This window comes from Pristiophorus japonicus, chromosome 3 (assembly GCF_044704955.1).
Source record: "Pristiophorus japonicus isolate sPriJap1 chromosome 3, sPriJap1.hap1, whole genome shotgun sequence".
NCBI classification, from domain to species: Eukaryota; Metazoa; Chordata; class Chondrichthyes; family Pristiophoridae; genus Pristiophorus; species Pristiophorus japonicus.
Window position 1 is genome coordinate 220,020,360 of NC_091979.1, and position 12,512 is coordinate 220,032,871.

Here is a 12,512-nt window from a genome sequence, read left to right on the forward strand (position 1 = left end):
GGGGAATGACAAAGAGGGGGGTGACCAAGGGGGGGTTTGACAAAGGGGGGGTTGACAAGGGGGGGGGTGACAAAGGGGGGGGGGTGACAAAGGGGGGGGGGTGACAAAGGGGGGGGGTGACAAAGGGGGGGGGTGACAAAGGGGGGGGTGACAAAGGGGGGGGGGTGACAAAGGGGGGGGGGGTGACAAAGGGGGGGGGTGACAAAGGGGGTGTGACAAAGGGGGGGGTGACAAAGGGGGGGTGACAAAGGGGGGGGTGACAAAGGGGGGGGTGACAAAGGGGGGGGTGACAAAGGGGGGGGGGTGACAAAGGGGGGGGTGACAAAGGGGGGGGTGACAAAGGGGGGGGTGACAAAGGGGGGGGTGACAAAGGGGGGGGGTGACAAAGGGGGGGTGACAAAGAGGGGGGTGACAAAGAGGGGGGGTGACAAAGAGGGGGAGTGACAAAGAGGGGGAGTGACAAAGAGGGGGAGTGACAAAGAGGGGGGTGACAAAGAGGGGGGGTGACAAAGAGGGGGGGTGACAAAGAGGGGGGGTGACAAAGAGGGGGAGTGACAAAGAGGGGGAGTGACAAAGAGGGTGGGGTGACAAAGAGGGTGGGGTGACAAAGAGGGTGGGTGACAAAGAGGGTGGGTGACAAAGAGGGTGGGGTGACAAAGAGGGTGGGTGACAAAGAGGGTGGGTGACAAAGAGGGTGGGTGACAAAGAGGGTGGGTGACAAAGAGGGTGGGTGACAAAGAGGGTGGGTGACAAAGAGGGTGGGTGACAAAGAGGGTGGGTGACAAAGAGGGTGGGTGACAAAGAGGGTGGGTGACAAAGAGGGTGGGTGACAAAGAGGGTGGGTGACAAAGAGGGTGGGTGACAAAGAGGGTGGGTGACAAAGAGGGTGGGTGACAAAGAGGGTGGGTGACAAAGAGGGTGGGTGACAAAGAGGGTGGGTGACAAAGAGGGTGGGTGACAAAGAGGGTGGGTGACAAGGGGGGGGGAAGAGAAGGGGAAGGGAGAAAGGGGGAGGGGAGAGAGGGGGAGGGAAGAGAGGGGGAGGGAAAAGAGGGGGAGGGAAGAGAGGGGGAGGGAAGAGAGGAGGTGGGAAAAGAGGGGGAGGGAAAAGAGGGGGAGGGAAAAGAGGGGGAGGGAAAAGAGGGGGAGGGAAAAGAGGGGAGGGAAGAGAGGGGAGGGCAGTGAGGGGAGGGAAGAGAGTGATGAGGGGCGGTGAGGAGAGTGAAATGTGTGAAGAGATTGGGGAGGGGAGAGAGAGAAGGACATGAGAGAGAGGGGAGGAGAGGGGAAAGATGAAAGGAGAAAGAGGGGGCAGGGAGGGAAGAGAGAGAGGGGAGGGGACGGAGAGGGGAGGGGAGACGAGAGATGGGAGGGGTGTAGAGAGAGGGAGGACAGATGAGGGGCGAGAGAGGAGGGGTGAGAAAGGAGTGGAGGGTCAGAGGAGGGGCGAGAGGGGAGTGCAGGGTCAGAGGAGGGGCGAGGGGGGAGTGCAGGGTCAGAGGAGGGGCGAGAGAGGAGTGGAAGGTCAGAGGAGGGGCGAGAGAGGAGTAGAGGGTCAGAGGAGGGGCGAGAGAGGAGTGGAAGGTCAGAGGAGGGGCGAGAGAGGAGTAGAGGGTCAGGGGAGGGGAGGGTGAGGGCAGGTGAGAGAAAGAGGGGAGAGAGGAGGGGAGAGAGAGGGGAGCGGAGAGCGAGAGGAGCAGAGAGAGAGAGAGGGGGAAAGAGTAGGGGAGAGAGGAGGGAGGAGAGGAGGGGGAGAGGAGGGGGGAAGGGGGAGAGGAGGGGGGAGAGGAGGGGGAGGGAGGAGGGGAGGGAGGAGGGGAGGGAGGAGGGGAGGGAGGAGGGGAGGGAGGAGGGGAGGGAGGAGGGGAGGGAGGAGGGGAGGGAGGAGGGGAGGGAGGAGGGGAGGGAGGAGGGGAGGGAGGAGGGGAGGGAGGAGGGGGAGAGAGGAGGGGAGGGAGGAGGGGAGGGAGGAGGGGGAGAGGAGGGGAGGGAGGGGGAGAGGAGGGGAGGGAGGAGGAGGGGAGGGAGGAGGGGAGGGAGGAGGGGGGAGAGGAGGAGAGGGAGGAGGGGAGAGAGGAGGGGGGAGAGGAGGGGGAGAGCAGGGGAGAGAGGAGGGGGGAGAGGGGAGAGGAGGAGAGAGAGAGGAGAGGGAGAGGAGAGGGAGAGGAGGAGGGAGAGGAGGGGAGTGAGGAGGGGGGAGAGGAGGGGGGAGAGGAGAGGGGAGGGGAGAGAGGAGGGGAGAGAGGAGGGGAGAGAGGGAGGGAGAGAGATGGTGAGAAAAGGGAAAGGGAAAGGGTAGAGGTGTGAGAGAGAGGAGGGAAGGGAAAGAAGAGGGTGGTGACAAAGGAGAGAAAGGAGGGGAGAGGGAGGGAAGGGGAGAGGGAGAGAAGGGGAGAGGGAGATGAAGGGCGTGAGCGAGAGGAGGGGGGAACGAGAGGAGCGGGGAACGAGAAACGAGAGAGGAGAGGCGCGAGTGCGGAGGGGCGAGAGAGGAGCGGAGAGAGACGGGAGATTGAGAGGAGGGGAGAAAGAGAGGAGCAAAATGAATTATATTAGTAAATAAATAGTACTGTAGAAATTCATGGGACTGAAAGCCGATCAATCCCCTGGTCCTGATGGGCTATATCCTAAGGTTTTGAAAGAGGTGGCTGTAGATACATTAAACATCCGTAAGACAAAGGTCCTCCACCAGCCTGTCCTCGCCGCACAGCACTGCCCCCCAGTCATCAAGATCTACGGCGCGGCCCTGGACAACGTAGACCACTTCCCATACCTCGGGAGCCTCTTATCAACAAGAGCAGACATTGACGACGAGATTCAACACCGCCTCCAGTGCGCCAGCGCAGCCTTCGGTCGACTGAGGAAAAGAGTGTTTGAAGACCAGGCCCTCAAATCCACCACCAAGTTCATGGTCTATAGGGCTGTAGTAATACCCACCCTCCTGTATGGCTCGAGACATGGACTATATACAGTAGACACCTCAAGTCACTGGAGAAATACCACCAACGATGTCTCTGCAAGATCCTACAAATCCCCTGGGAGGACAGACGCACCAATGTTAGCATCCTCGACCAACATCCCCAGCATTGAAGCACTGACCACACTTGATCGGCTCCGCTGGGCAGGCCACATTGTTTGCATGCCAGATACGAGGCTCCCAAAGCAAGCGCTCTACTCGGAACTCCTTCACGGCATGCGAGCCAAAAGTGGGTAGAGGAAACGTTACAAGGACACCCTCAAAGCGTCTCTGATAAAAGTGCAACATCCCCACCAACACCTGGGAGTCTCTGGCCAAAGTCCACCCTAAGTGGAGGAAATGCATCCGGGAGGGCGCTGAGCACCTCGAGTCTCATCGCCGAGAGCATGCAGAAATCAAGTGCAGGCAGCGGAAAGAGCGTGCGGCATACCTGTCCCTCAATGACTATCTGTCCCATCTGTGACAGGGACTATGGTTCTCGTATTGGACTGTTCAGCCACCTAAGGACTCATTCTTAGAGTGGAAGCAAGTCTTCCTTGATTCTGAGGGACTGCCTATGATGATGATGATATAGAGATAGTGGATGCATTAGTTGTCATCTTCCAAAATTCCATAGATTCTAGAACGGTTCCCACAGATTGGAAAGCAGCTAATGCAACCCCGCTATTTAAGAAAGGAGGGGTAGAGAAAACGGGGAACTACAGACCAGTTAGCCTGATATCAGTAGTAGGGAAAAGACTTGAATCTAATATTAAGGATGTGGTAACAGGACACTTAGAAAATAATAGGATTGGACAGAGTCAACAGGGATTTATGAAAGGGAAATCACGTTTGACAAATCTGTTAGAAGTCTTTGAGGTTGTAACTAGCAGAATAGATAAGAGCGGGGGGCGGGGGGGGGGGGCGGCGGCAGTGGATGTGGTGTATTTGGATTTTCAGAAGGTGCTTGATAAGAGGTTATTGAACAAAATTAGAGCTCATGGGTTTGGGGGTAATATATTAGCATGGATTGAGGATTGCTTAACAGACAGAAAACAGAGAGTAGGAATAAAACAGGTCATTTTCAGGTTGGCAGGCTGTAACTAGTGGGGTGCCGCAAGGATCAGTGCTTGGGCCCCAGCTATTCACAATCTATATCAATGATTTAAATGAGGGGACCAAATGTAATATAGGCAAGCTAGGTGGGAATGTAAGTTGTGAGGAGGATGCAAAGAGACTTCATGGGGATATTGACAGGCTAAGTGAATGGACAAGAACATAGCAAATGGTATATAACGTGGAGAAATGTGAAGTTATCCATTTTGGTAGGAAAAATAGAAAAACAGAGTATTTTTTAAATGGTGAGAGATTGGGAAAAGTTGGTGTTCAGAGGGACCTGCAGGTACAGCAAGCAATTAAGAAAGCAAGTGGTATGTTGGCCTTTATTACCAAAGGATTTGAGTGTAAGAGTAAAGACGTCTTACTGCAATGATATAGGGCCCTGGTGAGACCGCACCTGGAGTATTGTGTACCGTTTTGGTCTCCTTACCTAAGGAAGGATATACTTGCCATTGAGGGAGTGCAACGGAGGTTCAGTGATTTCTGGGATGGGGGGATTGTCCTATGAGGAGGGATTGAGTAGACTAGGCCTATATTCTCTAAAGTTTGGAAGAATGAAACAAACAACATTTTTTTTTAAACAGGGTTTGATAGGGTAGATGCAGGAAGGATGTTTCCTCTGGCTGAGGAGTCTACAACCAGGGGTCACAGTCTCAGAATAAGGGGCCGGCTATTTAGGACTGAGATGAGGAGAAACTTCTTCACTCAGAGTGTGGTGAATCTTTGGAATTCTCCATCCCAGAGGTCTGTGGAGGCTCAGTCTTCAAGTATATTCAAAGAGATCAATAGAATAGATTTTTGAATATTAAGGGAATCATGGGATATGGGGATAGTGCAGGAAAGTGGAGTTGAGGTAGAAGATCAGCCATGATCTTATTGAATGGCGGAGCAGGCTCGAGGGGCCGAATGGCCTACTCCTGCTCCTAATTCTTCTGTTATGTTCTTTCTCCCTCTCAAACCTGCTATCGGATTCAATCATAATATGGTCACTGTTAGCTAGGTGTTCCAATCACTAACTCCAGTAGTACATTCCACAGTCTCATAACCTCTGTGTAAAGGTCTGCCTGTTCTGTGTCCTTTTTGGACATTTGGAAATCTGTTACATTTAACCTTCCTTGTTGTCAATCCCTCAATCTCTGGATACAGTCTGTGTCTACCTACCCTGTCCCATCCCTTCATCATTTTAAACACCGGCAAACCACACCATAATCTCCTGTGTTCCAACAAAACTACCTCAATTTTTCATGTCTTTCTTCAAATTTGTATTTCCTCATGCCAGGCAATACCTAGTGACTCTGTGATGTGCCCTCTCTATCACATCAACATCCTTCCTACGGTGTGGGGCCCAAACTGCACACAGTACTCCAACTGTGGTCTTACTGAGGTTTATATAGATTCACCATAGCATCTCGACTTTTATATTCTATGGGCTAGACTTTCCATTATTGTGCAGATCGCCCAAAAATGGGCGTTATTTCCAGCATTGGCATTTATTATGGGTTTTGGGATTGCCGGATTATCGCCCATTCAAAACCCCTAGTTTCCATTTTATAAAATGGGCATTAGCGGGAGCAATGTGAAATGGGCATTAGTGGTAATTTTTTTGCCCTTCTGCCGCAAAATGTCGGCGTCCATAGCAACGCCATGGCAACGGTCTTTTCTCGCGTTTCAGCAGGTCAGGGGTCATCAATACATGCGCAGAAGAGGAGAGAAAGAGAGAGAGAGAGCATAGAGGAGGTGAATGCTTGTGTGAGTGTGTTGTCTGGTTGTTTGGCTATTGTGGGAGGTAGGAAGAATTGGAGTAAGAAGAATTGAGAGGACTATTTAGTTTGTTTACACCGAAATTTTGGGGGAAAAAAATATATCTTTACATGGAAGGCATGGAGGAGGCGAGACAGCACGATGTGGAGGGGGAGCAGGCTGGTGAGAGCAGTGAAGTAGAAGAGGAAGTCGAAGTGGGAGGACGGAAACGAGCTCGGAGATTCTCCGACGAGGCAAATGCTGCCCTCCTGCAGGAGGTGGAATCATGCTGGGGTCAATTGACCCGGGGTGGGTGTGCGAAGCCCACACCGAAGGTTTACCAGAAAACTTGGGCTGACATAGCTGATGTGGTCTCGTCGGCGACGCACGAGGTACATGAGGGCAACCAGTGCCGCAAGCGCTGGAACGACCTTGTTGGATCTGCCAGAGTATTACATTTATTGAAATTTACTTAGATATTTATATAATTGGAATTGTAAGTGTAATGAGTGAATACATTCAGCTGATGTATTGAACTTACACCCGGAATATTTAACTCAAAGCCTACGTTTACAGTGTACGTGTTTAGGTTAATAATGATAAATAATAATAATTATAACATCTCTCGGTTATGTGTTGTATCAGTATCTGTGACATGCGCAGAAGAGAAGAGAAAGAGAGAGAGAGAGCATACAGGAGGTGAATGCTTGTGTGAGTGTGTTGTCTGGTTGTTTGGCTGTTCCGTAGGAAGGATGTTGATGTGATAGAGAGGGCACATCACAGAGTCACTGGGTATTGCCTGGCATGAGGAAATACAAATATGAAGAAAGACATGAAAAATTTAGGTAGTTTTGTTGGAACACAGGAGTACCTAGCAATGATCCAATGCAATGATCTGGTGCCATGTCGTGCTGTTGTTACCTTTTGCAGAAGCAGCTTTCGAAGAATAGGGCCGAGCAGCAGTGCACAATTGGCGCCCACCAGTCATCAGCGAGCTGACAGACCTTAAGGAGCGGGCGCTGGCATTAGTGGGGAGCCACGTAAGCAGCAGCAGAACCTGGTGTGATGCCACATGAGTAAAGTATACACCATTGCGTGATATAAAGTCAATAGATGCCACACCCACTCATATCCGACCAATATATGATAGATGATTGATGAAAGTGTTATCTAATTAATGATGGGCTCAGCGAGAAGCGGCGGCAGTCCGAGAGGCGGGAGTTCCTGGCGTTGGTGAGGCCTATAAAGGCTCAGCGGCATCGAGAGGCGGCGGCAGTCTGAGAGGCGGGAGTTCCTGGCGTTGGTGAGGCCTATAAAGGCTCAGCGGCAGCGACAGTCCGAGAGGCGGGAGTTCCTGGCGTTGGTGAGGCCTATAAAGGCTCAGCGGCAGCGAGAGGCGGCGGCAGTCCGAGAGGCGGGAGTTCCTGGCGTTGGTGAGGCCTATAAAGGTTCGGCGGCGGCAGTCCGAGAGGCGGGAGTTCCTGCCGTTGGTGAGGCCTATAAAGGCTCGGCAGAGGCAGTCTGAGAGGCGGGAGTTCCTGGCGTTGGTGAGGCCTATAAAGGCTCAGTGGCAGCGAGAGGCGGCGGCAGTCCGAGAGGCGGGAGTTCCTGGCGTTGGTGAAGCCTATAAAGGCTCAGCGGCAGCAGTCCGAGAGGTGGGAGTTCCTGGCGTTGGTGAGGCCTATAAAGGCTCGGCAGAGGCAGTCTGAGAGGCGGGAGTTCCTGGCGTTGGTGAGGCCTATAAAGGCTCAGTGGCAGCGAGAGGCGGCGGCAGTCCGAGAGGCGGGAGTTCCTGGCGTTGGTGAGGCCTATAAAGGCTCAGCGGCAGCAGTCCGAGAGGCGGGAGTTCCTGGCGTTGGTGAGGCCTATAAAGGCTCAGCGGCAGCAGTCCGAGAGGCAGGAGTTCCTGGCGTTGGTGAGGCCTATAAAGGCTCAGCGGCAGCAGTCCGAGAGGCGGGAGTTCCTGGCGTTGGTGAGGCCTATAAAGGCTCAGCGGCAGCAGTCCGAGAGGCGGGAGTGCCTGGCGTTGGTGAGGCCTATAAAGGCTCGGCAGCAGCGAGAGGCAGCGGCAGTCCGAGAGGCGGGAGTTCCTGGCGTTGGTGAGGCCTATAAAGGCTCAGCGGCAGCAGTCCGAGAGGCGGAAGTTCCTGGCGTTGGTGAGGCCTATAAAGGCTTGGCAGCAGCGACAGTCCGAGAGGCGGGAGTTCCTGGCGTTGGTGAGCCCTATAAAGGCTCAGCGGCAGCGAAAGGCGTACCTATGCAGCTGCAGCGGGGAGAGAAGGCAAAAAAGAAGTAGAAAGAAATCAAAAGGTGACGTCACAACCAAGGGGGTAAGTGATTGGCTGGTGATTGGTGAGTAGTTTTTCTTTTTTCTCTTCGATAACAGTGAGTAAACTTTAACATTGTTGTTGCCTATCTAAGGGTTAAGTCATGGCAGGAGAGCTCGGTCGGGTGTTATGCTCCTCCTGTACCATGTGGGAACTCAGGGACGACTCCAGTGTCCCTGACGACTACGTGTGCGGGAAGTGTATCCTCCTCCAGCTCCTGACAGACCGCGTTGCGGAGTTGGAGCTGAGGGTGGATTCACTCTGGAGCATCCACGATGCTGAGAATGACGTGAGTAGCACGTGTAGCGAGTTGGTCGTACCGCAGGGAAAGGGTCCACAGCCAGATAGGGAATGGAAGACCAACAGGAAGAGCACTGCAAGGAAGGTAGTGCAGGGGTCCCCTGTGGTCATCCCCCTGCAAAACAGATACACTGCTTTGGGTACTGTTGAGGGGGATGACTCATCAGGGGAGGGCAGCAGCAGCCAAGTTCATAGCACTGTGGCTGGCTCTGTTGCACAGGAGGGCAGGAAAAAGAGTGGGAGAGCGATAGTGATAGGGGATTCAATTGGAAGGGGAATAGATAGGCGTTTCTGCGGCCACAATCGAGACTCCAGGATGGTATGTTGCCTCCCTGGTGCAAGGGTCAAGGATGTCTCGGAGCGGGTGCAGGACATTCTAAAAAGGGAGGGAGATCAGCCAATTGTCGTCGTGCACATTGGTACCAACGACATAGGTAAAAAAAAAAGGGATGAGGTCCTACGAAACGAATTTAAGGAGCTAGGAGCTAAATTAAAAAGTAGGACCTCAAAAGTAGTAATCTCGGGATTGCTACCAGTGCCACGTGCGAGTCAGAGTAGGAATCGCAGGATAGCGCAGATGAATACGTGGCTTGAGCAGTGGTGCAGCAGGGAGGAATTCAAATTCCTGGGGCATTGGAACCGGTTCTGGGGGAGGTGGGACCAGTACAAACCGGACGGTCTGCACCTGGGCAGGACCGGAACCAATGTCCTAGGGGGAGTGTTTGCTAGTGCTGTTGGGGAGGAGTTAAACTAATATGGCAGGGGGATGGGAACCAATGCAGGGAGACTGAGGGAAACAAAAAGGAGGCAAAAGCAAAAGACAGAAAGGAGATGAGGAAAAGTGGAGGGCAGAGAAACCCAAGGCAAAGAACAAAAAGGGCCATTGTACAGCAAAATTCTAAAAGGACAAAGGGTGTTAAAAAAACAAGCCTAAAGGCTTTGTGTCTCAATGCAAGGAGTATCCGCAATAAGGTGGATGAATTAACTCTGCAAATAGATGTTAACAAATATGATGTGATTGGGATTACGGAGACGTGGCTCCAGGATGATCAGGGCTGGGAACTCAACATCCAGGGGTATTCAACATTCAGGAAGGATAGAATAAAAGGAAAAGGAGGTGGGGTAGCATTGCTGGTTAAGGAGGAGATTAAGGCAATAGTTAGGAAGGACATTAGCTTGGATGATGTGGAATCTATATGGGTAGAGCTGCAGAACACCAAAGGGCAAAAAACGCTAGTGGGAGTTGTGTACAGACCTCCAAACAGTAGTAGTGATGTTGGGGAGGGCATCAAACAGGGAATTAGGGGTGCATGCAATAAAGGTGCAGCAGTTATAATGGGTGACTTTAATATGCACATAGATTGGGTTAACCAAACTGGAAGCAATACGGTGGAGGAGGATTTCCTGGAGTGCATAAGGGATGGTTTTTTAGACCAATATGTCGACGAACCAACTAGGGGGGAGGCCATCTTAGACTGGGTGTTGTGTAATGAGAGAGGATTAATTAGCAATCTCGTTGTGCGAGGTCCCTTGGGGAAGAGTGACCATAATATGGTGGAATTCTGCATTAGGATAGAGAATGAAACAGTTAATTCAGAGACCATGGTCCAGAACTTAAAGAAGGCTAACTTTGAAGGTATGAGGCATGAATTGGCTAGGATAGATTGGCGAATGATACTTAAGGGGTTGACTGTGGATGGGCAATGGCAGACATTTAGAGACCGCATGGATGAACTACAACAATTGTACATTCCTGTCGCGTAAAAATAAAAAAGGGAAGGTGGCTCAACCGTGGCTATCAAGGGAAATCAGGGATAGTATTAAAGCCAAGGAAGTGGCATACAAATTGGCCAGAAATAGCAGCGAACCCGGGGACTGGGAGAAATTTAGAACTCAGCAGAGGAGGACAAAGGGTTTGATTAGGGCAGGGAAAATGGAGTACGAGAAGAAGCTTGCAGGGAACATTAAGACGGATTGCAAAAGTTTCTATAGATATGTAAAGAGTAAAAGGTTAGTAAAGACAAACGTAGGTCCCCTGCAGTCAGAATCAGGGGAAGTCATAACGGGGAACAAAGAAATGGCAGACTAATTGAACAAGTACTTTGGTTCGGTATTCACTAAGGAGGACACAAACAACCTTCCGGATATAAAAGGGGTCGGAGGGTCTAGTAAGGAGGAGGAACTGAGGGAAATCCTTATTAGTCGGGAAATTGTGTTGGGGAAATTGATGAGATTGAAGGCCGATAAATCCCCAGGGCCTGATGGACTGCATCCCAGAATACTTAAGGAGGTGGCCTTGGAAATAGTGGATGCATTGACAGTCATTTTCCAACATTCCATTGACTCTGGATCAGTTTCTATGGAGTGGAGGGTAGCCAATGTAACCCCACTTTTTAAAAAAAGGAGGGAGAGAGATAACAGGGTAAAATGATGGAATCAATTATTAAGGATGTCATAGCAGTGCATTTGGAAAGAGGTGATATGATAGGTCCAAGTCAGCATGGATTTGTGAAAGGGAAATCATGCTTGACAAATCTTCTGGAATTTTTTGAGGATGTTTCCAGTAGAGTGGACAAGGGAGAACCAGTTGATGTGGTATATTTGGACTTTCAGAAGGCTTTCGACAAGGTCCCACACAAGAGATTAATGTGCAAAGTTAAAGCACATGGGATTGGGGATAGTGTGCTGTCATGGATTGAGAACTGGTTGTCAGACAGGAAGCAAAGAGTAGGAGTAAATGGGGACTTTTCAGAATGGCAGGCAGTGACTAGTGGGGTACCGCAAGGTTCTGTGCTGGGGCCCCAGCTGTTTACACTGTACATTAATGATTTAGACGAGGGGATTAAATGTAGTATCTCCAAATTTGCGGATGACACTAAGTTGGGTGGCAGTGTGAGCTGCAAGGAGGATGCTATGAGGCTGCAGAGTGACTTGGATAGGTTAGGTGAGTGGGCAAATGCATGGCAGATGAAGTATAATGTGGATAAATGTGAGGTTATCCACTTTGGTGGTAAAAACAGAGAGACCAGACTATTATCTGAATGGTGACAGATTAGGAAAAGGGAAGGTGCAAAGAGACCTGGGTGTCATGGTACATCAGTCATTGAAGGTTGGCATGCAGGTGCAGCAGGCGGTTAAGAAAGCAAATGGCATGTTGGCCTTCATAGCGAGGGGATTTGAGTACAGGGACAGGGAGGTGTTGCTACAGTTGTACAGGGCATTGGTGAGGCCTGGAGTATTGTGTACAGTTTTGGTCTCCTAACCTAAGGAAGGACATTCTTGCTATTGAGGGAGTGCAGCGAAGGTTCACCAGACTGATTCCCGGGATGGCGGGACTGACCTATCAAGAAAGACTGGATCAACTGGGCTTGTATTCACTGGAGTTCAGAAGAATGAGAGGGGACCTCATAGAAACGTTTAAAATTCTGACGGGGTTAGACAGGTTAGATGCAGGAAGAATGTTCCCAATGTTGGGGAAGTCCAGAACCTGGGGACACAGTCTAAGGATAAGGGGTAAGCCATTTAGGACCGAGATGAGGAGGAACTTCTTCACCCAGAGAGTGGTGAACCTGTGGAATTCTCTACCACAGAAAGTTGTTGAGGCCAATTCACTAAATATATTCAAAAAGGAGTTAGATGAAGTCCTTACTACTAGGGGGATCAAGGGGTATGGCGAGAAAGCAGGAATGGGGTACTGAAGTTGCATGTTCAGCCATGAACTCATTGAATGGCGGTGCAGGCTGGAAGGGCCGAATGGCCTACTCCTGCACCTATTTTCTATGTTTCTCTGTTTCTAATTCAGAATTTGGTTATGTTCACTAAATGTGAGGTCTGTGATTATTTTGATAGCGGTAGTGCTGTTGTCGTCCATATGCTGTGTGTAGCGTTTGAATCACCCTGTGACCCTAGCACCCCCTTCTCCTCTAATAACCTCATTTATGTTTTGTAGCTCAGCCAACATCGCAGTCACAGGCAACACCACTGAGGCAAGGTGCGGATCCGGCGGCGGGAGATCGTCAGACTGGTGGTGAGGAGCCCAGAATCTCGCCCGTGGAGCTGCAAGGTGCCTT

General features: G+C 51.3%; 1 protein-coding gene across 3 annotated transcripts in view; it reads right to left on the reverse strand.

The window, feature by feature from the left end:
• slc25a16 (solute carrier family 25 member 16) overlaps nt 1–12,512 on the reverse strand; it is a 97,241-nt gene that overhangs the window by 33,302 nt on the left and 51,427 nt on the right. The window contains exon 1 of one of the 3 annotated variants that reach the window (XM_070874926.1): nt 6,737–6,926. The exons of the other annotated variants lie outside the window; for them this stretch is intronic. Coding sequence (XP_070731027.1) covers nt 6,737–6,803 — 67 coding nt within the window. The 5' untranslated portion in view covers nt 6,804–6,926. Of the gene's footprint in view, nt 1–6,736; nt 6,927–12,512 lie in introns of those variants that run through there. 3 annotated transcript variants of the gene reach the window in all.